Raw genomic sequence first — 27,503 nt, 5'->3', positions numbered from 1 at the left:
TTCCGGGGATAGGCGGGCTGGGCGGGGAGGAGGCGGGGCCGCAGCACTGACTTCACCCCGCCGCTCCCGCCCGCAGCTAGAGCCAGCGGAGCCCCGGGCAGCTCCGGCGGGTGCGAGCGCAGCGCAGCGCAGCTGAGCGCGGCCCGATCGCTCCGCGGAGCCCACGGTGCTGGGAAGCCGAGCGCAGCCGCGGGCGATGGGGGCAGGTGCTGCGGGCCGCGTCATGGACCGGCCGCTGCTGCCGCCGCCGCCGCCGCTGCTTCTGCTGCTGCTGCTGCTGGGGGTGAGTGTCAGCCTCAGGGACGCCTTACCAGAGATCGCAACCCCGAGTAGACCCAGTCGCCACCACCCCGGAAAGAGAACGGAGCGTTGGGGTCCCAGGGGATGGGAGTGGGCGGCGGAGAGGCACTGGGATGCCGGGACCCACGGAGGAGCGTCTAGGATTCTCCGAGTGCGAAGGCGACCAGGACTCCCGGGATGGAGAGATGCGCTGCGGCGCGGGGGCCGGTCCCTGGAAGTGAGCTGAGGGCGGTGTCGGAGACTGGGCAGGGAGGGGGTCTCTCCGGACCCAGGTCCTGGGGAGGGTGATCTCGGACCCCTCGGGTTTTTGAAGACGGTGCATGAACGCCAGCATCTCAAGGGGACTTTTCCCCTTCAACGTTTTGGTCTCTGGGGGACTCCTAGAACAGATGTGAGACGAGAGAAAAAGGGAGACTGAGAACGGGGCTTAGGGATGTGTGGGACCGGCGACCGAACAATGGGGGAGGAGGTTGGAGAGACTGGAGGCAGTAGGGGACCGGGCATAGGCAGTGGGGACCGGGTATGGACAATGGGGACCGGCCAGACAATGGGGGGAGGGGCACCGAAAGGAAAGATTGGGGAGCGGCAGAGGAGGGAGAGAGAAAGTGGTGTTTTAAGGAGGACAGGAAAAGGACAGCGACAAAAGAGATGGAAAAAGCGAGTGCGTTCCCTTGGAGTGCTGGGGTGTGTGTGTGTAGGGGGGTCTCGCCGGCCCGGTGAGGGACGAGTGAGGCGAGCAGAGAGCGCGGAGGCACGGACGTTTCCCGCGCGGGTTCCCAGCGCTCTTTCTCACAGCCTCGCCCAGTCCGGGAATTGAGGCTGGGCGGGTGGGCATCCCGGAGCTAGGAAGGGAGCGCGCACTTCGCAGGGGGGTGACCCAGCCCCCGGGGGTGGGGTATCCCCTCGCTCCTCACACGGGGCTGGCTCACACGGACTTGAAGCGATGCGGTGGACTCGGAAATCGTGGAGCGGGTGTCCCCAACCTGGCGGGGCCGCAGGGTGTGGAACGGTGGCGGTCCCGCAGCGCGCGGCTCAGGGCGGTGCAGGCGCGAGGTGGCCCGCAGGGGGCACTGCGCGACGCGCGTTTGCCACTCCGTGCGCGCCTGGGCCAACACGCGGCAGCCCCCGCCCTACCATTTCTAAGTTCCTGGACCCCCAGTGCCACGCCCTCCGCGCCGGGTCCCCGGCTGAGTTTAGCCCGGCAGGCATTCCATCGCTCCCAGCTAGGTATCGGTGAAAGTCACCTAGTGAGACCGGAGCACTGGATGCTTTGCTGTATGTCCAATGTGACCGACTTGGCCAAGGTCGGCAGGTCCTCCTCCAATGCACCTGAGCACTCAGGATCTTTCTGACCAGATCTTCGGGAGATGTGACCTGGTGTGTGGTCATGAGCTGATTGACCGGGGAAAGTTGGCAAAGAAAGTGGAATCTTCATTCCCCCTCCCCCACCATCATCTTTCATCGGAATATTGCACCCCTAAGCCCCCCCCTCTTATTGATCAGAGGAGACAGGGAGTTTAAAGGTCTTGGCTAAGATCTCACAACAAGACAGGCCCTAGTGCTAGGATTCGGACGCCCCTCCCCCACCCCCGCACCTGATTCCAGCTCTGTACGCTACCGACCCAAGGGGACAGCCAGGCGTCCCGGTTCGGCTCAAGAGCTGCGTTTCGCGGTACGGGCGGGATTGACACCATCCTAACCTAAGGGTCTGGGCAGGTAGTGGTTGTAATAAGGAGCTGAGCGCTGGCTCAACCCCTCAACTCAGCCCGGGTTCCCTGGAGGTGCCAGTACCTGTGGCATCCTTGGAGTTTGGGGGGGTGATGTGTTTGAGAGTGACTGCTGGCGCCTTGCTGACTAACGCCTGTGATTGGAGGTGTTTTTCGTCCAAGGTGGCCGGGTGAGAGATGGACCAGAGGGTCTGGGAGGGGGGACTGGGGTGGGCGAGTAGCTGGGATCCTGGAAGGGCGAGGGCGTGGTCTCTGGATGGAGGCGTGGAAGGAAGATAGCTGCGGGTGGGGTGGGAGTGTCCCTGGAAGATGGACCCCCCCTATCCCCGCCCCAGCTCAGAATCCGAGGGCCTCCGTCTCCACCCCGGGGATGTTCAGTGTGGCCCGGGCTGCGCGCACCGCGACCGTCCAGGCTCCTTCCTGCGGCGCGGCGAGCAGTGCTGAAACTAGAGTGTGTCCCGGCGGGTCGGCTGCCGGGGCTGCGCCGGTAATGGAGGCACTTTGTCATTCAGACGTCTGTAACCGGAGCCGCCGGGCTGCCTAATGCGCCTAATAGGGATGCAGCGGGGAGAGCGGCAAATGGGCGGCGAGAGCGGACAAGCTGGCGTGGAGGGTGGTCGGGTGGGGAGGCGGCTCTGGGAGGGAAAGGGCCCCCTCCCCACCGCAGCCTAGTGTGCATGCAGCGCCTCGCTTCCTTTCTAAGGGACGAGGTGTCGAGGCCGACATCAAGTTTATGAAGTGCCTACTGTGTGTGCCCTGTGCTATCCGGGGCATTTCTCTTGCTAAATCGTGTATCACTTAGGTCCCAGCGAGGTGAATTTAGTTGTTCCCATTTTACAGGCCAGGAAGCTGATCTACAGGAGATTCAGGCAGGAGACCCTCTCCCCCAGTTAGCAAGCAGAGCTGGGAGGCACGCTTACTGTCTCCCCACACACATACACCCCATGCTGGGCTCCCGGCCACCTTCCCCCAACCTGCTGGTGAAAAAGGAGGGTGTGGTCCAGGATTTCCACTGGTTAGGTAGGCTAGATCCCGTCCTGGGCCTTTTAAATGAGCCACCCTTCCCACATCACCGCAGAGCCCCGCCCCCTCCTAATCTGCGCAGGGCGTCAGTCCTGGGTTATTTGCTCTGATCTACTCACAACACTCCAGTCCAAAGGGGTGGCTTGTGTCACTGCCTCCAATCGGGTTTGTGTCTGCCTAAGACCCTCCAGGTATTGAAAACCCTCCCTAACTCCATAGGCTACAACCATGGCCCCACTATGAAACCTTTGCTGAAGCTGTCCTGAATGGGCAGGATGGAGCCACTGGAAACATTCATATAGCTTCAAACACTGGTGTGTTTTTGATTTTGTCCAATTAAATAAGACTCTTAAAGGGCAATCCATCTATTTCCACGTCGGTTTCTAGAAAGCCCTGTAATGACAAAAATAGATTGTAAACATTCTGGAAAAAAAAAAAAAGGGAAGTCATTCTATCAACTTTGAAATGAATGAATGTAATAGATATATAACTTTCAGGCAAATGGGTCTGTCATTTTGATAAATTGATCAATTTGGATCTGATTTTGGAGAACAATTAGTGTGAACTCTAGTCACGCGCTCCTGCTTGGCTGGCGGCTTTTTCCTGCCTTGTCTTTGCCTGGGGTCAGCAGCTCTTCTTCCTCCCTGAGGCTGAGCTACTGCTTCCGTAACTGATAGTGATTGAACGCCTACTACGCACCAGACAGATCAGCATATATTATTTCATTCAGTTCCCTCAGCGACCTTGTGCAGAAGTCATTGTCAACCCAGTGTTCTAGATGGGAAAACTGAGGCTTAGGGAGGCTGAGATACTCAGATTAAGTAGCAATTAGCAGATCCAGGGTTTTATGTCAGAGGAAACATAGGACGGACACAGTTGCTGATTATGTGGCTTCAACTTCTAATGCAGGTTATGAGAGAAGAGAGGGTGGAGGGTCTGGAAGCAGGTTCTTGGCAGAGATTCTTGCCCAAAGCCACTAAATTACCCACAAGTACCATATAGATCCCTCCTCTCCTTTCGCCACCCATACACACTATTTAGAGCTTAAGTCTCTATCTCATTTAAGTGGAACATAGCCCAAGGCCACAGAGGAAGAGAGAAAAAAAGCAGTGGAGAGAGAAAAGAGGAGCCTCAAAATCCATTGACACCTTACTCGCCTAAGACAGCAACCCATGAGGCAGGTCATAAGTACCTAATGGTGAGGAAACAGTGAGAAACGCAAAGCCTGTCTCCTGTCACCTGGGCCCTTTGGGGTGAGGCAGGAATCAGAGCAGTCCAGGCAATGGAGGCGCAGGTTCTGTGTTCCCGTATTTGACTCAGAGACCTGCCTCTCTGGGTCAGCTCCTCCACAGCCACCTTTTACTTTTGTGTGTGTGTGTTTTGTTTTGTTTTTTTAAGGTAGGGTTTCACTCAAGCCCAGGCTGACCTGGATCTCTGTAGTCCCAGACTAGCCTCAAACACCTGGGGATCCTCCTACCTCTGCCTCTGGAGTGCCAGGATTAAAGGTGCATGCCCAGCTCTCCATTTTTATTTTTTAAAATATTTTATTTTTATTTATTTGAGAGAGAGAGAGAGAGAGAGAGAGAGAGAGAGAGAGAGAGAGAGAGAGATATGCAGGTAGAGAATGGGCATGCCAAGGCCTCCAGCCGCTGCAAACAAACTCTAGATGCATGTATCACCTTGTGCATCTGGCTTATGTGGGTCCTGGGGAATCCAACCTAAGTCCTTTGGCTTTGCAGGCAAGTGCCTTAACTGCTAAGCCATCTCTCCAGTCCCCTTTTACTTTTTTTTTTTTTTTTTTTTTACGAGACAGGTTCTCACTATGTAGTCCAGACTGGTTTTGAACTTGAGATCCGCCTAGCTCAGCCTTCCTACTGCTTGGTTGATGGATCTGTGTACATCTGGCTCCCTACCATCTTCCTACCCAAGTCAGTGGCGTCATTCCTAAAGATTCCATTAGGCCTAACAAATGATGATGCTGAGAGAGGGCCTCTTCAGGTCACTTCGTGATAACAGCAAGAAGTGACAACTGATACCTTGACAGGAACAGAAGAGACAGAAAAACTGTCAGAGAGCTGACAAAAAAACAAAAGTGTAGTCATTTGGGATCAAGAGCACAAGCATTTTCTGCTGCATTGCAGCCCTGGATAATCCCCGGTGGAAACAGCTGGTTAGGAGGAAACTGCAGGTCTGCAGCTGGAGCCTGAGGAGGGTGCGGACCCTATGGTGAATCTCACCTTTGACCCTCAGGACACACAGCCACCCAGAGGCACTCTTCTCCCCGAGTTCTAGATCCATGAACTCGCATGATATTTTCTGTTCACAAGTTCCGTTATTACGTACTTCGGGCCTCTACTGCGCACCAGGTAGCATGTCAGGCACCGGGCCAACCACAGTCCCTTTGCTCTGTCCGCCTGAGCTGGGAGGGGTGAAGCTGACATGAACATTTCCTTGAGGAAGTGACATGTAAGCAGAGCCCTAAGTGATGAAAGGAAATCAGAACAGACCCCTCTGGATTCCCTCCTCCTGGGGAAAGCCTGCATGTGGAACCCCCCTCCACCCCCGGGCTCCTGGCCTGCAGATGTTAACTAGCGCTGCATACTGCTGGCACCTGGGAAGGGATGGTGGTGGCTTCCTCTGCTGCCTGCACCCTCCCTGTGGGGCTCCTGGGGACCATGTTGCCTCTAGGCACACTCCCTGCACCTCCCCTACCTGGCAGCTTTCTTCCCCACCAAACCCTGGTAAAGGCCGCAGGGTGTTTCTTTTCTTTTCTAACATTGGAAGGAGGAAAGGGTGTCTTGGCCAAGATCTGGCCAGAATAGAAACAGAAAAACTGCTCAAAACGACCTTGTAAAGCTCCTTCTGATCCCTCGACCCAAGAACCGGTCACCGCACAGCATCAGACAGGGGCTGCCGGGCCTGGAGGTGGCAGAGCAGGCTTTGAGTTTTATTAGACATTGTAACTGTTCTCTTCAGGAGCAGAAATACAAAGCAGCCTGTAGCAGCCCCTCCCTCCAGGGAATCTGGCGCTAAATCCTTCCATCCATGAGTGAAGATGCTTCCGTAGCAGGAATCTGACTCCCCTTTCCCCTGGTTCCAGCTTGGTTCTCAGCGGCCACTTGGGAGAGGAGGGCAGGGGAGGAGGGCCGGTGGCTGGAAAGCAACCCTGGTGGAACAGTACTGCTCAGTGGTGAGAACGGCCACTGGCTCATTGATAACAGGCATCTCTTTCTCTCTGTCTTGGTGCCAGACTCTTGCCCATCGGCCCGTCCTTTGCCCTGGCACCAAGCTGTCAGCATCTCCATTTCTGGAGAGATAAAGACTCTGAAAGGGCAATGAGGGCAGACCAGAAACCCCCAGAACAGTTAGCACTGGAACCCAAGACCTCATCCCTCTGCCTTCTTCTCTTGGGCAAAGACACCTCCATGTTGATATTTAATATTAAATTAAGAGCCCTGTTCCACTTTGCAAGGAAAAGGCCCCAATCTCTGGTCTCTGGGTGAATGCAACTCTGCAGGTGTGAGGCTTAGTGAGTGGGGTTTGGGCCAGACTTCAGCTCTACTGGCCCCCTTGGCAGGGAGCCTTGTACAAGCTGCAACCTGTCTAGCCATTCGTAATGTCCCTGCTGTCAAACCCTCTGCTGGGTCCCAAACCACCTTCCCTATGCGGTGTCTTCAGGACTCAGGAGGGGCTGTCACCGAGGTGAACTTTGCAGAAGGTTAGCTAGCCTCTGAGGCTCTGACCTCACACCCCAGCAGGCAAGGCGCCCGGTCCCTCTACTGCCTTCTTTCCTGCCAGCTTTGATCTTCCTAATGCCTCCCTGGTGAGCTCATCCCAAGCCCAGGTGGTTCTAATAGAAGGCATTAGGAGGGAGGCGTTTGATCCCTTGCAAGACACCCCCTTTCTCCTGCCAGGCTGACCTGATCTCCCCCTCTCCACCTAGGTGTCCCTTGGAGGTGCCAAGGAGGCATGCCCCACAGGTCTGTACACCTATAGCGGAGAATGCTGCAAAGCCTGCAATTTGGGCGAGGGTGTGGCCCAGCCTTGTGGAGCCAACCAGACCGTGTGTGAGCCCTGCCTGGACAGTGAGTACAGGGTGGCATGTCGGGGGAGGGGGGTGCAGCATGCTCAGCTCTGCCCTTGTAAGCGCTCTGCTTCCTGGCAGGGTCCCCTGCCCATCACTCCCACTATAAGAGGCAGAGAGAAGCTGTGAGTAGATGGGTGAATTTGCTGAGGGAGGAGGGGGACCTGGTAGGGGATCCCCAGAGGGAATTCCCAGCCCCCAAGCAGACAGGTCTGTAGAAGAGTGTGGCCAGGCAGGGAGAAGAAGCTGATGCCAAGGCCAGCTAAAAATATCTTTTGCACTGCAAGGTCAATGGCTGCAACTCACCCTCTGTGGGTTTGTTGGGGAGGGGAGGAGGGGAAAGAAGATCAAATCCGGGCTACTCTGGACACTGACCTTGGGGGATCCTGAGAGGGTGTGGCTGCCCGTCCCCCAGGACCCTGGCAGGAGCACAAGGATGTCCTTACTATAGAGTGATATGGTGTGGGGTGAATGAGGAGAGCGGCCTAGGGCTTCCTTCGGAGGGGAGAGATGCCCGTCTTCCCAGGCTGGCGGATGAGGAAGGGCAGGTGAGGATCCCTCAGACCCAGTCTCATCTGGGTGTGAATCTCTGTTCTCTGGGGTAAGAAGTCTTGGTCTCCGCTAAGTTCTCATTACCCTACTGCTGCTTTAGGCCTTGCTGGGTACAAAGCTCTTTCCCTGCCTGCTGTCAGTCAGAGCCTGTGTTGGTTGGCCTGGCATTCAGTGCCCATTGGGAAGGCTGCTGGGAACAGAGTAGCTGACTGAGATTTCTGAACCCATCTGCTGGCCAAGTCTTAACTTTGGATACCCCTGTACCCCAGCTCTATATCCTTCAGATGACCTCAAGTCCTTGGTGTTCCCCAACCTCACTGATTTCCATCTCTGTGCTTGTGCATCCTATAACTCTGTCCCCAGCAGAGGGAAGTCTGCCTAGGTGGGATGGTTCTGCCCACTTGGTAACTGGCACCTGTCTTGCCCTGGCCTCATGTAGTCTCCATCCTAGAGCAAGCATCACTCAACCATTGACTGTCCTGGAGCCATCAAATTCTGCCTCTTTGGGGTCTGAGGAGATGACCCATTTGGTAAAGTGCTTGTCACACATGTGTAGGGCCTGAGTTTGGGTCATCAACACCCACGTAAATGCAGGCATAGCAGCTGGCCTGTAGTGTCCAGAGCTCAGAGGGCAGATGCAGGGAATCCCTGGGACAAGCTGGGTTGATGGACTAGTCAAATCTGTGAGCTCCGGGCCAAGGGAGAGATCCTATCTCAATAAATGAGGTTGAAGGGCTGGAGAGATGGCTCAGCTGTTAAGGTACTTGCCCGCAGAACCTAAGGATCCAGGTTTGATTCCTCAGTATCCACATAAGCCAGATGCACAAAGGGGCGCATGCATCTGGAGTTCATTTGCAGTGACTAGAGGCCCTGGCTCACCCATTTATTTTCTCTCTCTCATCTGTCTCAAATGAATAAATAAATAAATTTCTTTTCTGCTTTTCTTTTGTTTTTTTGGAGGTAAAGTTTCACTCTAGCCCAGGCTGACCTAACTATGTAGTCTCAGGCTGGCCTCAAACCCACAGCAATCCTCCTACCTCTGCCTTCCCAGTGCTGGGATTAAAGGCATGCGCCACCATGCCCGGCTAATAAAATATTTTTAAAAGTACTTAAAGAAATGAATGAAGTGGCAAATAATCAAGGAAGATACTCGATGTCAACCTCTGACCTGCACACACACATGTGCCCATACATATATAAATACATATACATGCAAAAAAGAAAACAAAAGTCTCCCTGTAATTGCCTGGACTCCAGCCAGGGCCGTATCATGGATGCAGATGTCTTACGACATGTCCATGCATCCTCTTGTGTGAAGCTCTTCAGGAGCCCAGGAAAAGGATGGTCAGGAAGCAGGAAAGAGGAAGGGCTCAGGAGCCGAGGGCAGCTCAGAAGTGGGTATGGGAACCACTCCTCCTCCCTCCCCTCTGGCTCCGCCTGCCACACCCCACCTCCAGCTGTGTTAACAGGCTGCCTTTACAAGCCCACTTTACGGGCTAGAGACCCCAGTGGACTTTCCCTCCATCCTCAAAACGTTTCCACAAGGAAACCTATTAAGCCCCTGCCTTCATGCTCTGCCAAAAAATACCACATTTTTCACACCAAGTAAAAACCCACTCCCAGGGGTCCTCTATTAATCTCTGTATTTTCCCAGGAGCAGGACATTGCCCTTTCCCTCCAGTGTGACTGGATGATGCCCCCCACCCCAACCACCCACCAACAGCACCCTCTCCTTTGTAGAGATCAGACATCCTGCCTCTTAGCTGCTTAGGTTGGAAGTACTTTCTGCTGTCTGACTATGCCTCCCACCAAAGATGACCGTGGAGCCCAACCTTTATAGGGTCCCTACTGTGTGTCGAAGGTCATTACTGATGAATTTTTTCTTTCCCACAGTCCTGTGAATGAGGGTATTAGTCCATTGGCTTACTTCTTCATCATTTATTTATTTTTGAAATCAAGTCTATGTAGCCCAAGCTAGCCTCAAAAATTACTATGTAGCTCAGGCTGATCTGGAGCTTGAGAACCTCCTATCTCAGCCTCTCAAGTACCAAATACCCAAATTACAAGCTTGCACCATCATGCCTGGCTATTACTTTCTATTTACAGAGAAAGAAAAATGCAGAGACAGGTTAAGTCATGTAGCTAATAAATTATGGAAGTGAGGTTTGAATTACTTATTTATTTATTTGCAAGCAGAGAGAGAGAGAGAGAAAATGAGAATGGGTGAGCCAGGGCTTCTTGCTGCTGCAAACTCCAGATGTGTGTCCCACCTCGTGAATCTGGCTTTATGAGGGTACTAGGGAATTGGACCTAGGTCATCAGGCTTTGCAAGCCAGCACCTTTAATCCCTGAGCCATCTCCCCAGCCCTGAAAGCGAGTCTTAAATCTAGATCTGTCTGCTCCCTCTGAAAAGAAAACAGGGTCCTCTGTAGGAACAGATGAGAATTTGAAATGTGTGCCCCACCCCAGGCCTCTCTCCCTCAGTCTGTTTTGTCTTTCCTGTCCCCATTCTGGTCCTTTTCATTTCTCGCTTTGCCTCACCACCCTCATTCCCACCTCCCAGGGTATGACTGAACTCCATCTTGTTTCTTGATGCCTTTAGTAGGTGTTGACATGGGACCCTGCTGCAGGCCCCTGTTGCTCCCCCACCAAGTCTTTTGACCTGTTTCTACATTTCAAGCACTCCTTCCTTCTCTGGTTCTCAACTTCCTAAGTGCTGGAAGTGAGGACAGCTCCGCCTGAATGCATAACGGCACAAAGCTCTCCAACCAGACTGGAAGGGACCAAGACCTGGCTCTCCCCCTTCCTTGCTCCCTGCATAGGCAATGAGGACCCCAGAACACACTGCTGCTGTTCCCTTATCCACATCCATTAGTTAAGACCGTGTCAGCCTGCCCTCGTGGTGCATGCCCTTAATCCCGGCACTTGAGAGGTAGAGGTAGGAGGATTGCAATGAGTTCAAGGCCACCCTGAGACTCCATAGTGAATTCCAGGTCAGTCTGGGCTGTGAGACCCTACTTCGAAAGACCAAAAAGAAAGAAAAAAGAGTGTGAGTCAAGAGTGAGATTCAAACCAGGAGTGGTGGCCCACACCTTTAATCCTAGCACTAGGGAGGCAGAAGTAGGAGGCTCTCTGAGTTCAAGGCCAGCTTGAGACCCCATAGGGGACTCCAGGTCAGCCTGGGCTAGAGTGAGACCCTACCTCGGAAAACCAAAAGCGAAGAAACAAAACAAAAGTGAGATTTAGAAGCCACCCTTTATGCCATCTGAAAGAGCAGAGGAGTGTATATGCAAGTACTAGCTTTATAGACTCCATTCTTCCCACTGTACCTGAGCTATCTTGCCTGGGGTCCTGACCCTGACCTTGAAAGCCACGCCCTGAGCAGGTACTATGAGGCAGGTAGCATGGGGGTGACACCAAGCCTGTGGAATTCCATGTAACCCTAGTCACTCCCCTTTGGGCTCTACATGAGTCCCCGCCCCGCCACCACCACCACACACACACCCCATGCGCAGAAGACCAAAGGTAGCTGGGGCAGAGGCTCCGTGCCTGGACTGGGTGCATAGCCCAGCTCTAGCCAGCGGGAAGGGTTGGGTGGGAACCCCATGCACATATTGTTCCATAATCGTGTTGGGAGCAAGGGTGCAGGGCTGGGAACTCTCTAAGATGATTTGCCAAGGAATTTCCCGGCACCAGCTGAGTTACCCAGGAGGCCTTAGGGCCAGCTCTTCTGGGGCCTGGAGGATGGGGAGTCCTGGCTCCCTTCCCAGAAAGTCGCTGCTACCAGCTCAGCCTCAGGCTGGGAATCAGGGAAGAAAGAAGGTAGTCAATGCGACCGGGTGAGGCCGAAATGGGGAATCTGCCCTGGGCAGGACTGCATGGCTCCTATATTCAAGAACTCCCCACACCCCCCCCCCCCAAACCGGGTGCCTTTAATCCCAGCACTGGGGAGGCAGAGGTAGGAGGAGGTGAGTTCGAAGCCACCCTGAAACTACATAGTGAACTCCAGGTCAGCCTGGGCTAGAGTGAAACTCTACCTGGGGGCGGGGAAAGAATCCCCCCCACACACACTCCCAAATCAGGTGCTTAAGTTCAATGGCTGATGCTCCCCGCCTGTCCCCTCTTCCCTCAGGCGTGACGTTCTCCGACGTCGTGAGCGCCACCGAGCCGTGCAAGCCGTGCACCGAGTGCCTGGGCCTGCAGAGCATGTCGGCGCCGTGCGTGGAGGCGGACGACGCGGTGTGCCGCTGCGCCTACGGCTACTACCAGGACGAGGAGACGGGCCGCTGCGAGGCGTGCAGCGTGTGCGAGGTGGGCTCGGGGCTCGTGTTCTCCTGCCAGGACCGGCAGAACACCGTGTGCGAGGAGTGCCCCGAGGGCACGTACTCGGACGAGGCCAACCACGTGGACCCGTGCCTGCCCTGCACCGTGTGCGAGGACACGGAGCGCCAGCTCCGCGAGTGCACACCGTGGGCGGACGCCGAGTGCGAGGGTGAGCCCCCCGCCCCCCCCCCCCCCCCCGGGGTTCCACCGCCAGGGACCTGTGCTTCCCGAGCAGCTCAGTGACTTTGATCCTGAAAGACACACGCTCCGAGCCTTGGTCACCGCAGGGAGGAGGGGAATCCGGGCCCTACCGCCCCGCGGGACCCCTTTCACTGTTCCCTTGTTCGAGCTGATGTTGGCAAGGCCCGCGTCCTGTACCTACCCGGACGCAGCCATTGTGACCCTTGCAGCAGACAGCAGCTAGAAAGGGGGCCATGGCTGCCAGAGCCCAGGGCAGACCACCATCCCATCCTGTGGCCTGAAGGAGGCTTCAGCTATGAGGCCCTGGTCCAGGTCCGGGGTGGTGGCGTGTGGCTCCAGCACTTGCAGTGAAATGCACTCTGACATTCCTGTCTCTGCACCTCAGTTTCCTCGCTTACCTAATGGGCATGAATTCAGGTCCACTTCCTTCATGGTTTCCTTAGGGGGGGGGATGGAGTCAGGTGGAGTCATAGTGGTGATTTAGTGGGGTGACATGCTCATAGAAAGAAGGGAAGTGGCAGGGCAGGGGCCTAGGACAAAGTGGGGTGTGCTTGAATGACTTTAGCTCCCCGGGGTGGGTAGGAGCTGGGTGTGCCTGGCTTAATCGGGCATGGCCTGAAGGAGATGGGTGGATCTCCAGGTGGGTGAGGGAGGCACCTTGAGCAGACTTGGTCTTTGGTCAGTGGGGTTCATCTTAGGGGAGCTGGGGAAATTGGTGGTGGTTTTTTCCATTCTACCCATCACCCTATGGCCACACCCATGGAGCTGTTTCCCTTTGAGGCCTGTCCTCATGCTGTCCTCTCTCTGAGGGGTCAACAGCGTTTCCTTCAGGAAGTCCCCCATCTGAGGGGACATTGAAGGCCTTGGTGCTAGTTCACTGAAGGAGGCTGGGGCCCTTTGTTCCCAGCTTCGGCAGAAGACAGTTCCACCTTCGGCTGTCCCTGGCTCTCAAGAGGCAGCGCCGCCTCTACCTTCCATTAGCTGGTGGATAGATTCTCGGCCTTTGGGGAGCTTCCTGATGACCGGTTCCTTGGCGCTCACCTGAGCTCACTCAGGGCGCTGTGGGTGGAGAGGAGCTGATAAGCTGGGCTGAGGTTCCAAGTGTGTTTGAAGCTTCCTGCACTGGGGGTGGGGGGTGGGGATGGAGCGCAGGTCCCAGGTTAGCTCTGGCGGAGACTGCCTTGGGCCAGGAGATAGGCAAGTAGTGGCTTTAGGTGCCAGGCAGCCGGGAAGTGGGCAGCGTGGTTCTGTGGGCAAGTCTGAAGAGCCAGCAGCTAGAGTAAAGGGAGGAGATTTTGCAGAGGCAGAGCAAGTTATTGCTGTTTGGGGAAGTCAGTTTCCTCCCAGATGCCACCTCACTTTCCCAGCCTCTTCTTTTCTTTTGTTTCCAGCCCAGATTTGTATGTTTGTTTGTTTGTTTATTTATTTATTTTTGAGGTAGGGTTTCACTCTAGCCCAGGCTAACCTGGAATTCACTGTGTAGTCTCAGGGTGGCCTCGAACTCACAGTGATCCTCCTACCTCTGCCTCCCAAGTGCTGGGATTAAAGGAGTGCACCACCACACCTGGACTTTTTTTTTTTTTAATATTTTTATTTATTTAGTTAGTTGGCAGAGAAAGAGGGAGAGTGAGAGAATGGGCACGCCAGGGCCTCCAGCCACTGCTAATGAACTCGGGACTCATGTGCCCCCTTGTGCATCTGGCTAACGTGGGTCCTGGGAAATCAAACCTGGGTCCTTTGGCCTTACAGGCAAATGCCTTAACTGCTGAGCCATCCCTCCAGCCCCAGATTTTTTTTTTTTGACAATTTTATACATGTATGTAATATTTTTTCTTATTAAGAACATACTTTGTGTAGATACATCAAGGGTTGGTACCATCTTTTCCCTCCTCCCTGCCTCCATTCCACAGGGGGGCCGTTTTCAGTGGGGCTGCTGGTATGCCCCATGGGGTTGTGGGTTATGTGTTTTGGGAGCAGCAGTTAGTTACAGGGGTGGGCAGGGAGAGGGTGGGCAATGCCTCTGGGCATGGCATCCCAACCTGTGGCTCCTACAATCTTTCTGCCCCCTCTTCTGCAAAATTCCCTGAGCCGTGGTGGGTGTGTTTTAAGTCTTCTTTATTGGTGAGCTTTGGTAGGAGTTCCGTATTCTTGGCGTGTGTCTCTGTCTTTCACTCTGGCATGGAAGCAGCGCTCTTGCTCATCTCCCCGCTTCCTCTGTGGTTTCACCTGGGCCTTGGCTGAGATGCGAGGGGTGGCTTATCTCCTCAGGTCTCACTACCTTTCTGTGTGCACACCCTCCAGATCCCAGCTTCTTGAAGGTAGGGGAGGGAGTGGTCCTGAGGAATGTGTTTATTCCCCAGCCAGTTCTTTCTGCTCCAATCCCTGAAAGGGTTAAATGCCAGCTCCGAGGCAGTGGGTCCATTTCAGGAAATGGAATTTGATTCTTGGCTTGGCTGCCCCTCTCCTGTCCTATGTGGCTTTACTTTCCTGCATATACATTTCAGGTATCAACATGGTGACTCACTCAGCCTTGGGCCAAAAGGCCCCCCTCCCTTGCTCCATTGAAGTTTAGGAAGGGTCACCTGGTCCCTCTTCCTTCCAATAGCTCCCATTCCGGAAATGGCTGTCAGGATCTGCCAAGGGCTTAGTGGTTTGGAATGCCAGGGGACAAGGCCACATCTGGATCTCGTCCCCAACCCCATCAGAGGAGCAGGAAGGGTGAGGGATGGTGCCCTGGATACTTGATGCTGTCTTCAGACCTTAGCTGCTCTCCTGGTTCTCCACTGCCCCCCTCCCCAACTCACCCACTTCAGCCCCAAGGTCAGGGGTGTGGGTATGAACTGAGCCATACCCACAGCCTCAGAGCTGAAGCTGTCCCCGTGCCTTCCCCACCCCTGCTTAGTCTGCCCCATCCCCTAGCTGGTCACATAGGAAAACCCTCCGCTGTGTCTGGCAAGGGTCTCCTCTGGGAACCTGTCTAGGACTGTTCCACTCTAATTAATTCCCCGTTCCACTCCCTCTAACCCAGTCCAGCACTGTGATGGGGGAGGGGTGGGACAGAGAGGCAGATGGCAGCCCTCTCCCCACTGCCAGCCAGATGGATTCCAGACTCACATCTGGGGGCCTTTCCCCTCAGAAGGTGCTGAAAATGGGGGCCTTTGAAGCATCTTTGTCTTGAGCCGGGGAGGCGCAAAAGAACAGTGGACAGCTCTGACTCCAGCTTGTGTGGGCACAACAGGGTCTGGTGGGGAGCAGAGCTGAAAAGCAAGGTGCCCTCCTCTTCACCCGACTAGCGTGCCCTGTCTGCTTTCCCTGCCTGCCTTGGGCGTGGGAAGTGAGGATGGATGGCGTAAGATGCTTTGCCCAGGCAAGTACCCCCAGGACATTCAGAGCCCACAACCCCTAACCCTGCCTCTGGCTGGGTGGCAGAATGGAAAATCCCACCCACTGGTGCCAGGCTGTGCTGAGGCCTCTGCCAAAGAGGCTGGCAATGCCCAGCTGCCATGAGCAGGTCTAGGTGGGTGGCCACAAACAGATTGCTCCTCCTGAGTAGTGGGCAGTATCTGCTTTCTTTTCTTAAAGTTTTTTAAAGAATTATTTATTTTAAGAGAGAAAGAGGCAGGTAGAGAATGAGTGCACCAGGGCCTCTAGCCATTGCAAATGAACCGCAGATGCATGCGCCCCCCCTTGTGTATCTGACTTATGTGGGTCCTGGGGAATCAAACCTAGGTCCTCAGGCTTCTCAAGCAAACATTTTAACCACTAAGCCATCACTGCAGCCTCAGTAGCTGCTTTCTAGGCCCTCTCTCCACCAACCATCTGCTTCCTGCCAAGAAGGACTTGGGCTACCTGACCCAGTCTTCTCTGGGTGCCAAGGCTAGGCTGTGTGAGGACTGGGCAGTGCAGGATACAGACACTGGCCACTGGCCAAGGACTGGCAAGCGGGAAGCAAGCCAGCTGTGCCCTCCAACCCCAGCCCTAGCCCGGAGCCTGCAGCGTCATAGACAGGCAGGGGGCGGAAGGCTACCATCCAAGCAGCAGCTCCCTGATCAAACCTGAGATCCCTCATCCTTCCACATGGCTGTGTTTCCCTGGGCCAAAGAAATGGCCTTCCTCCTAGCATTAGAGAACTGCCTCGGCTTAAAGCATTTCTTGTTTTGGTGCACGTGCTCCATTCCAGGCTTCGGAATGCAGAAGAGAATTCTAGTCAACAGCCCAAGCTGGGAAGTTGCTTAGAGACTGTCTCTGTTCAGAGCCCATCCTTTAGGTGGGGAAGTCATGATCCCACAGTGATGCAGGTCTCCTGACGCAGAGCCTTTGTCCTTCTTCACGGTGTGATTCCCGTACACAATCTAAACACCACCTGCATGTGCATAACTGCCCAGCGCCCAGAGCTAGGCCCTGGTCTCAGGATCAAGCACTGAAGTGGGTCAGAGACTATAAGGGAGGGGTCTGGGGGCCAGCCTTCACTCCTGTGGTCCTGTCCGCCTCCCCCCCCCCCCCACAGAGATCCCTGGCCGTTGGATCACACGGTCCACACCCGCAGAGGGCTCGGACAGCACAGCGCCCAGCACCCAGGAGCCTGAGGTCCCTCCAGAGCAAGATCTCGTAGCCAGCACGGTGGCAGATATGGTGACCACGGTGATGGGCAGCTCCCAGCCAGTAGTGACTCGAGGCACCACTGACAACCTTATTCCTGTCTACTGCTCCATCCTGGCTGCCGTGGTGGTGGGCCTTGTGGCCTACATTGCCTTCAAGAGGTGAGAGGAGACGGAACTGGGATGCTTGCCTTCAAGAGCCTTGGCTCTGACCTTGACCTGAAACCTTTTAATTCAACCCAAACCAAGCTCATCCTCACACACCATCCCATGCCCACGGATGGTCGAGGGAGGTGATAGAAGAGGGTGCCTTTTCCCATCCTGGATACAGTTCCCTCCTCATCCTCAGGCTACTCTCCACCCCTTTACTTCCCTTCCCTAGTGTCCTTATCTGCGGCCCCCCACTCTTCTCTTGGGGTTACATGTCACTTTTGGTTTCCCTCATCTTTTTATTGTTGGTGTTGTTTTTTTGAGGTAGCGTTTCACTCTAGTCCAGGCTGTCCTGGAATTCACTATGTAGTCTCAGGGTGGCCTCGATCTCACGACAGTTCTACCTCTGCCTCCTAAATGCTGGGATTAAAGGTATGTGCCACCAAGCTGGGTGTGGTGATGCACGCCCATAATCCCAGCACTCGGGAGGTAGAGGTAGGACTGTCGTGAGTTCGAGGACACCCTGAAACTACATAGTGAATTCCAGGTCAGCCTGGGCTAGAGTGAGACCTCACCTCCAAAAAAAAAAAAAAAAGAAAAGAAAGGGTGTGTCACCACACCCGGCTTCCTTGATATGTTTGAATTTTTGACCTCTCATGTTACTCTTGGGCTCCCATATCATCTGTTCATCTGTAGGCTCCTGTGACATTCACATCAAGGAATTCAAGATATACAGTAACTCCCCAAAAACATTTTTAAGGGTTTTGTGTGTGTGTGTGTGTGTGTGTGTGTGTGTGTGTGTGCATGTAGTATGTGTGTGTAGCCTCAGTGTGTATGCTTGTGAGGGCCAGAGGAGAACATCAGGTATCTTTTTTGTTGCTCATCTGGATGTTCCCTGGAGACAGTCACTCAGTGAACTGAGAGGCACTAAATTTTGGTCACACTGGTCGGCCAGCAAGCTCTGATTTCCACCTCCCACAAGGGAGGTTGGAGGTGTGCATGGCCACGCCCCACTGTTTAAGTGCTGGAGAATCAAATGCAAGGAAAACCTGACTTTTGTACGCCCTCATGCCTCTGAGACCAGTGCTCTGTTGAGCTATCTATCTCCCAAGTCCAAAATTTTATGTTTTCGTTTATTAAAATATTTTGCTTACTTATTTGAGGGAGAGAGAGAGAGAATGGGCACACCAGGGCCTCCAGTCACTGCAAACGAACTCCAGACACATGTGCCCCCTTGTGCATGTAGCTTCACATGGGTACTGGGGAATTGAACCCAGGTACTTAGGCTCTGCAGGCAAGGGCCTTAACCACTGAGTCATCTCTCCAGTCCCCTGTTTCCACTTTATGTTTAAATATTTTTATTTATTTACTTATTCATGTGGATGTGTGTATGGGCATGCCAGGGTCTTTTGCTGCTGCTGCAGACAGACAGACAGACAGACACACACACACACACACACATTTACATGTAACATTTAAAAAAATATATTTTGTTTTTATTTATTTGAGAGAAGGAGAGAGAGAGAGAGAGAGAGAGAGAATGGGCACGTCAGGGCTTCCAGCCACCGCAAACAAACTCCACATGCACGCACCACCTTGTGCATCTGGCTTATGTGGGTACCGGGGAATCGAACCAGGATCCTTTGTCTTTGCCGGCAAGTGCCTTAACCACTAAGCCATCTCTCCTGCCTCCCCCCCCTTTTTTTTGCATTTGGCTTTATGTGGGTGCTGGAGAATCTAACCTGGACCAGCAGGCTTTTCAAGCAAGCACCTTTAATCACAAAGCATCTTCTCAGTCTAAAGTTTTGCGTGCCCATCCCATTGCATTTTGCGTGTGTGAATGTGAGCCCCCATGTGCCGTGGCATGCATGTAGAGGTCAGAGGACAGCCTCTGTTATTGGTCCTCAACTTCCACCTTGCTTGAGGCAGGGTCTCTTCTTCACCACTGTTCACCGGGCGGGCTGGCCGCCTTCTTGCCGTGGGCACTGAGATCACAGACGCGTGTGCCACAGCCTGCGACACTGCGACCCTGGATGTGTCTGTCATGAGGACCTGAGCTCAGGTCTCCATGCTGTCTCAGCAGGTGCTCGATCCATTGAGCCATCTCCCCAGCCCTGAAGACCTATTTTTTATTTTTAGGTTTTTTTAAAAATTTTTATTAATTTATTTGAGAAAAAGGCAGAGAGAGAGAGAGAGAATGGGCACACCAGGGCCTCCAGCCACTGCAAACGAACTCCAGACGCATGCACCCCTCTTGTGCATCTGGCTTTTATGTGTGTCCTGGGGAATCAAACAGGGGTCCTTTAGCTTTGACAGCAAATGCCTTAACCGCTAAGCCATCTCTCCTGCCCCCTGGAGACCTATATTTTAGTGCAGTTCTAGAGGTGGAACCCAGACCTTTGGCACGTGTTAGGTAAGCGCTTTACTATTGAGCTCCATAGCGAATCCCAACACCAATATCTTCAAAAGCAAAAAGTAAAAGTCTCCTTTACTTCCCAAACCCTACGAATTAACTTGGAATCTCTTTGGAATGGGTCCTTACAAACTGTTTCCTGTGTGTTTTTTTACATAAACACATACATGAGTTTTGTTTTGTTTTGCTTTTGTTTTTCTAGGCAGGGTTTCACTCTGGCTCAGGCTGACCTGAACTTCAGTGTGTAGGTCCAGGGTGGCCTCGAACTCATGGCGATCCTCCTACCTCTGTTGGGATTAAAGGCGTGTGCCACCACGCCCAGCGTGAGATTGTTTTAAAAATCATTCTATGTAAACACGCAGGCTTGTTTTCAGTGCTTCGATGGGATTGCACCATGCGTGTTTTACAAGGGAGGTTTCTACTTGATCCCCTCAGGGGCACTTCCCCCAGAACACAGATTATCTGATCGTTTACAACCACTCATGTAATAACATGGCTGGACTGTAATTTATTGAGCTAGTCCCCTTCTGATGGACATTCAGGTTGGTTTCAGTTTCTTGTTATTGCTTATGATTACCAAGGAAATCCTTGTATATACATACATACCTATATATATCACTGCCCACATATGGGAGTATTTTAGAAGGGTAGATGGGAAATGTGGAATTTCTGGGAAGTCATTTAGTTAAGAACCATCCATCCCATGAACATTTATCGAACACTTGCAGAGTGACCCCACCCTGGCAGCGCTTTCAGTGTGTGTATGTGTGCGCGTGCATGTGTGCGTATGTGCATGTGTGTTTAGGTGTGTGTGTGTAAAGAAATAAGCACCTTATCACTTCTCAGCTTTTTGGCTAAAATCGTGTGAAGAAATAAAGCCCCTTAGAGACTATTTTTATTTATTTGCAAGGAGAGAGAGAGAGAGAGAGAGGGAGAGAGAATGGGTATGCCGAGGTGTGCATGTGGCTTTACATGGGTCCCTGGGAATTGAACCCAGGTCAACAGGTTTTTACAAGCAGGCGGCTTTAACTGCTAAGCCACCTCCTCGCTAAGCCTGTCCCTTAGATGTTATGGACACCCTGCCCCGTGCGCGGGTGGAGGTGCGGCTATCCAGATCTCCCCGCCGCACAGCCCCGCACCCTCAGACTTTGCCCCTCTCTGACCCCAGGTGGAACAGCTGCAAACAGAACAAGCAAGGAGCCAACAGCCGGCCGGTGAACCAGACACCCCCACCCGAGGGAGAGAAACTCCACAGTGACAGCGGCATCTCTGTGGACAGCCAGAGCCTACATGACCAGCAACCCCACACTCAGACAGCCTCGGGCCAGGGTGAGTGGCAGGGCAGGAGACCAGTTGCAATAAGATTCGACTACAGGGGGTACTGGTGCCCGGGCTGGCTGGCTAAATGCCTTGGTAGGGGACGCTGGGTTGGGCGGGAAGAATAGGAAGGGGAGGTATTTTCCACTGGGATGACTTGGAAAATGGAGCCTTTTACAAGTCAGAGGGAGCATCCAGACTCATCAAGCTAATTGTCCCCCCTGGGGGCTAATTACTGCCCAGAGTAGCTGCAATTAGCCTCCTGCCCTGGACTTCTGGGGAACAAGTGGTTAAGTGTGTACCCTAATTAGCAGTCCATAGCCTGGCTCCAGGACACTTGCTGCAGTTGTCTGTCTTCTCTGCTGATTGCTGGGAGGAGGGGGGGGCGGGGGGGCGAGCATGTGCTGGAGCTGTGAGTGAGGAAGGGGCTGTGAATCAGCAGCCCACCCCGGGCCTCTCCCACGCTGGCCTCACCCAGGACCTTGGCCATCCTTCTGTCTCTAAGCCCCTAACTGGGAGGCGAGTGCCCAGGCTCTTCTCTGGCCTTAGCCAGGTCTCTAGAGAGGGGACAAGGGTAGGAACTGACCCCACCGTTTTCCCACAGCCCTCAAGGCCGAAGGGAACCTCTACAGCAGCCTGCCCCCAACCAAGCGTGAGGAGGTGGAGAAACTACTGAATGGCTCCGCGGGGGACACCTGGCGGCACCTGGCCGGTGAGCTGGGCTACCAGCCCGAGCACATAGACTCCTTCAACCACGAGGCCTGCCCGGTGCGCGCCCTGCTGGCCAGCTGGGCTGCCCAGGACAGCGCGACGCTTGACACTCTTTTGGCTGCCCTGCGTCGCATCCAGCGAGCTGACATTGTGGAGAGCCTGTGCAGTGAATCCACGGCCACATCCCCGGTGTGACCCTACTGACCGGGAGAGTCCCTGCCCTGCCCCACATTCCAATGACTGATGCTATAGCCAGTCCCCACGGAGGTGTCCCCTCCGAGGGGTGGCCGAGCAGTCAGAACCGAGATCCTTTGCGCAGGGCTTCTGAGCCCAGCTCCCCAAACCACAGCCCCATCGCTGCTCCTGAGGGGCCCCTTGCTTCTGACCACTCTCTGTCTCCAACAAGAGATGGGAATCTACCCGCCCTGCCCTGCCCCGCCCCCCCCCATCTCAGGCCTTTCCTCCCTTTCTCACACCTTAGTCAGGGTCAGATCTAGGGGGCTGATACCTGAAAAGGGTAGTGGCGGGGAGTTGTCGGTGACAAGTCTCCCGAGACTCAGAGAAACCAGAGCCATGGGCTCTACACTGTGAACTGAGGACCAGGGAACATCATGGTGGCCTAAGTCCTCCCTCAGGCACCCCTTCCTTCCCCCTGACCATGGATGAAGCCTATTTGAACTAGAAGCAGGTCTGAAACCCAGTCCAGACCTCTCTCTTACATACAGGACAGTGAGGCCCAGAGAGAGGCAGGGACAAGCCCATGACATGGAGCAATGAGGAGGTCAAATGTAAACTGACACGTTCTCTTCCAAATTCAGGGCCTCAAGTTTGCCTGAGGGACCAGTAAGGAGGTGAGTTTCAGGGAAATGTCTGGAAGCCACCTCAGCCCACCACCACCTCCAGACCCCTGATCACCCCTGTGGAGATGTGGTCTGCTTGTCCAAGGCCTGGTCCATTGTTTCATCCATAGAGTCTGGTTTGGAGTTTGAGCTTGGTGAAAGGGGCACTCTACCTCCCTCTGCTTGACCCCACCCAGCTTGTGTCTGTGGCATTGGTGGAGTTATCTGTTGGTACCTTCCTTGGCATGGGCCTGTAGCCAACACTAGCCCCTAGAATCAGCCCTAGGGGTCAGGGACTAAGTACCCCTGTCCTCATAACACACACACATACACGCACGCACGCGCAGGATGAGAGACATCTTTCTGGTCTCCTATTGGGGGCTGAGACAGGATCTTGTTGAGGTTTATTGCCAGAGAAGCATCAGAGGGAGCTGTGCTCTACAGGAAAGACTTGCTCGCCCCCGGGTTTGGCGGGCCAAGGACTGCTAAGGGCCAGAGCCAGCGTCTGTCTTCCAAGGGCCTGTGCGTGGAAGAATGCTCCCGTTCCGCCCCTTCCCAAAGCCTGAGTTTGGCTGCGCCCAGGAGGTTGTAATGAAAAAAAAAAGAAAAAGAAAAAAAGAAAAAAAAATAGGCCAGTGTGAGAATGCAGCAAGAAGAAACGGAGCTGGCCTGTGGCCTGGGGTGGGATTCTTCTAAGTTTCCAGGTCCCTGCAAAGGACTGTTTGGCTGAGCGCTGCCAGAAAGGGACAAGAGGTTTCAGCGGGTCATTTTCACCCCCTCCTTGGTCTGTCCTGTTTTGCTTGCTGTTGGAATGAGTGTGGCACCCCTCTATTTAGCATGAAGGAGCCCTGGGCAAGGAATGCACGATGGACTGACACCCCTCCCTGGATTAGGAGCAAGGCACGCAGGTGGCTCTTTGTGGACCTCACTCTACAGTGAGAAAAAGAACCTCCCCCAGCATCAGGGGAGTGGGACAGACTGCGTGTATTTAGTTCCCTCCAGCAGCTGGAGAGGGGTGGGACGCTGCAAGTATGGTTTAGCATGTATTTGGTTCTGGGGTCACTCCTGCCGCGCTTTGGGCAGGGATGGAACCCTTTGGCCCTCCAGGTGGGGGCTGTGAGCTCCAGACCCCCCTATTACCCTCCCTGTCACCTCCCTTTGCATCCTGTGTAATCATTTCTTGGGCCCTCCTAAAACCTACACATAAAACGTAAGTGATGAACATTAAATAGCAAAGAAAGAAAAACGGTGCCAAGAGACTTTTTAGAAGGACCCACGGTTGGAGTTGGTTGGGATTGGGTGTGGGTCAGGGGGCTCCAGTATGAATTTCTTGATGTCAGTATGTGCGTATGTGTGTGAGTGAGAGAGAGTATGGGCACGCCAGAGCCTCCTGCCGCTGCAAACGACCCTCCGACACAAGCGCCACTTTTTGCATCTGGCTAATGTGGCTTTGCTGGAAAGTACCTTTAATGGCTAAGCCATCTCCCCCAGCCCCCCCCCCCCAGTATAATTTCTAACTTGGGGAGTTACTATCCAATTTTCCCCTAAGTTTTAATGGAGAGTCAGAAAGTTCCTGGTTAGTCATGAAGTCCATATAAGTGACTGGGGGCCCTTTGCCTCCAAATCTCTGAGAAGAAAAGTAAAAACTGTTATGCAGGAAGTTGGCCAGCTGTGAACTTGACCAGATGTCAGAAGTGAAACTGACCGCAGGGGAGCCTGAGGCTTGCTAGGAGGGCCAGGTCACAACCCACACAGCTCCCAGCCACCCACATGGCCTGCGAAACACGCTCACACACAGGGCTGCACAGGGTCTGGCTCCAGATGGCCTGGCAGGATACTGTCTGGCCTGGCCTGGAGGCAAGCAGGCTCCTCCCTTGAGGCTTTGCTGCACATTCTAACCAGGGCTTCTGCCTGCCTGGCTGGGGCATCTGCCTGACCCAGGTCCCAGGAGCTCTGGGCACTACAGGGCTCCTGGTCCCAGGCTGTGCTCACTTCTGAGGCTGGCTCAGCAGGTGATCAGAGCTGCCAGTCACTTATCCAGGTCATGTGGCTTGTGGTCACCATTGAAGGAGGAGATTTGCTCTTCCCAGGAATAATAACAAACAGGCCTTCCAGACATGCAGGCCCAGGGAGCTGGGCCAGGAAGGCCCAGCCAAGAGTCAGACATGGGGGAGACAGGAGGCCCCTTGTCTTCCACCCCCGCCAATGGGGAGGGTAGTGAGGAAGACATAGGGGTGGGGAAGAGGGACTCTGGAGGTGGGAGGAATTATCCTGGTTGGAAAAGCCCCAGAGTGATAAGGAGATGGGCTCAACTTGGGCAGGGGGTGGGGTGTGGTATTCCTAATATGATGAGGGAGGCACATCTTTTGTGTACTAAGGGGATCCCTACTCAGAGGGACAAAATATTGTCTTCCCCTTAAAGGTTCCTTGTGTCTGGTGGGAAAAGCCAGATACTGTCCTGTGAGAATATGGGGGACATAAATCCTGTCTTTAGTGACTGTACATTCTTGAGAGACCTGGAGCAGGCAGAATATGTGGGGGTCTAGCCCAGCTCCACTGCCCCAGGGGCCAGGTCTTCTGTGGAGTCTGACAGGGGTCTGGATTATATTCTTAGGGCCTGGGAGCCATGGAAGATTGAAGCCACCCATAGATTTGCACGCTAGAAGCAATAACTCTGGCTGGGGGCACTTGGGCTTGAACTCGCTACATAACTGAGAGCGACCTTAAACTCCCGATCCTCCTGCCTCCCACCTCCCAAGTGCCACTCCAGGCTGGAAATACGTTTCGTCCTTCCAGCCTCAGAAAGCACACTCTGTAGAGTAGTTAAGCTTCTTTGTAATTAGGCATCAGTCTGAGTGATTATTTGATTACTCTAAGCTCTAAGAGCCCAGAGACAGGCTCTGGTTTTACTCACCTGCTAATCCTTAGCACCTTGCCTGGTATACAGCCGGCACTCAATTGAATTGCAATGAGTAAATGACGAGTGCATTCAGAAGCAGGTCTGTTCTAAACACATGTAACATGGGTGACGCACGTATGTGCCTCGTATGTGTGGTGTGATGCCTGTGGTGTAGACACATGCATGTGTTGATGCAGTGCCCCACAAGCTCACCTGCAACATCCATCACATGACCCGTCCATCACGTCTCACTCACCTGACCGCATTTTCCTTGGGTGGAATCTCTTACTGATTCCAGATTTTGCCTTTTGTTTGGGAGTCTCTGCTCCCCAAAGGACTGGGATTACTGATGTGTGGGGCCATGCCCAGCTATTGACATGGGTTTTGGAGATTCAAACGTGAGTAATTTTAGCCCCCCCCCCAGGCCCTCATGCTTGCATAAGAAGTACATTTAACCACTGAGTCATCTCTCCAGCTCCATGCATGTATTTTTAAACTGTGTGCATTTTTTTTTTTATTTGCAAGCAAGGAGAATATGGGCATGCCAGGGCCTCTTGCCACTGTAAACAAGCTCCAAATGCACGTGGCACTTTGTGCATAGGGCTTTATGTACGTACTGGGGAATCGAACACAGGCCAACAAGCTTTGTAAGCAAGTGCCTTTAACCACTGAGCAATCTCCTCAGCCCCTTTAAAAAATTTTATAGGCACCTTACACAAGTAAATTAAATAGTTGAACTTTATACATTTAGCCAAGTAGATATCAAAAATTATTTCAACATCTAATCAATATTTTAAAATTATCAATGGACTATTTTAATCGTTTTGTCCACTAACTTGTTACAACCTTACATGTATTTATGCTTCCAGCACAGTTTAGTTTGCATCAAGCACATTTTAAGTGCCAATAACCACATGGGGCAGCTTAGCTGTAGGGGTTCAGAGCCCCCAGTAGGGACTTATTCCAAGTTCTAGGAGGTGTGGGAAGTAGTCTCAGAGGACAGACAGAGTCTGGCTTCAGTCTGTGTCATCAGTATCTCTAGGGCCATAGCAACCCCTTTCAACAGTCCCCTTGCCCCCAAGACATCCCTCCTCTGGGCTCAGGTCCCACAACCCCGCTGTCTCTCTCATGCTCTGCGCTAGAGGTGGAGGCCCTTTCCTCTTTGCAAGTCCACCTACCCCATCCTTCCCTCCTGTCTCCCTCTCCTCTGTGAGACAGAGGACAAAGAGGGGACAAGCCCTGGACCAATGTGGATGGCCTCTGCATCCAGAGAGGAGGATCGTGGCAGGAGGCCTGAGTCTGGCCAGTGCACCAGAGAAAAAAGGGACTGGGCCATAGCAGGGGGTCAACAAAAGACATTTCCCAGGATGCTCCAGGCTGGAAGAGGGTGATCTGCTGACCATATGCCTAAGGGAGGCAGCTCTTCTGATAATGCAAAGCAGATCGGCTCCAGCTCTGTGGCAGCTGGTGGGCAGAAGGCCAGGGGACAAGCCTGGGCCCCGAAGCATCTGGAGACAGAAGAAAGGAGGCAAGAAGGACTCCTTCAACCTCCTGTCCTTTAGCACCCTGACCTCCCGCTGACCCTTCCCAGCCACACCAGACACCCTTCTGCAGTTCTGCCTGGACAGTGCCCTGGACAGATGCCTTGCCCAGCTCTTTCAAGGTGGGTGGGCATTCCTAAGATACACCCTGGGGGCTCCAGGGCAGTGCCCACACTCAGCCATCATCAGCCCCATAGGCAGGGTGAGAGCTCCTAGGCCCAAGACGTGATCTCTGTTTCCCAAGAAGATCAGCCTGGGCTTTGATCTCTTCTAGCCCTGCCGCCATCCAGGAAGGGAGACCAGAAATATCTCCCAAAGGCTCCATCATAGAAGGATACACAGAAATATTCCAGTTCTCTTCCTCATCCCTCCATGGGTACTCAGTGGTATCCCCTCCCCCAAGCTTCCAGATGCTGCCCAGGTCCAACGTTCCCTTCTTGACAATCCCTGCTCCATTTCCACAACATTTTCTTTTTCTTTTTCTTTTTCTAAATTTATTTTATTTATGAGAGAGAGGAAGAGAATGGGCTCACCAGGGCTTTCATCAGCTACAAATTCCAGATGCACGTACCACCTTGTGCATCTGGCCTACGTGGGTCCTGGGGAATCAAACCTAGGTCCTTTGGCTTTGCAGGCAGATGCCTTAACCACTAAGCTATCCCTCCAGCCCATCCAACAATATTTCTGGAAGGGCGGATTTCTTCTCTTCAGGCGGGGACTGCTCCCTTTAGAAAAGTCTAAAAATGCTCCCCCACACCCAGTAGCAAAATGACTCAGAAGTTAAGGGTTCTTCTGAGTTACTGAGCAGGAGTGGAAACACGCCTG

The 27,503-nt window shown here is 53.7% G+C and overlaps 1 protein-coding gene across 1 annotated transcript; it reads left to right on the top strand.

The window, feature by feature from the left end:
* Positions 1-223: 223 nt before the first annotated feature.
* On the top strand, positions 224-23,484 carry Ngfr (nerve growth factor receptor). Its single transcript, XM_004655547.2, has 6 exons — positions 224-283; positions 6,994-7,135; positions 11,819-12,178; positions 16,718-16,970; positions 20,540-20,700; positions 21,293-23,484. Exons 1-6 carry the CDS (start codon positions 224-226, stop codon positions 21,592-21,594), a joined length of 1,278 nt encoding a protein of 425 aa, XP_004655604.2. The 3' UTR covers positions 21,595-23,484.
* The last annotated feature ends 4,019 nt before the right edge of the window (positions 23,485-27,503 follow it).

The sequence above is a fragment of the Jaculus jaculus genome, chromosome 9 (assembly GCF_020740685.1).
Source record: "Jaculus jaculus isolate mJacJac1 chromosome 9, mJacJac1.mat.Y.cur, whole genome shotgun sequence".
NCBI lineage: Eukaryota > Metazoa > Chordata > Mammalia > Rodentia > Dipodidae > Jaculus > Jaculus jaculus.
Note: the sequence above shows the minus strand (reverse complement) of the source record. Positions and strands in the feature narration are given on the sequence as shown.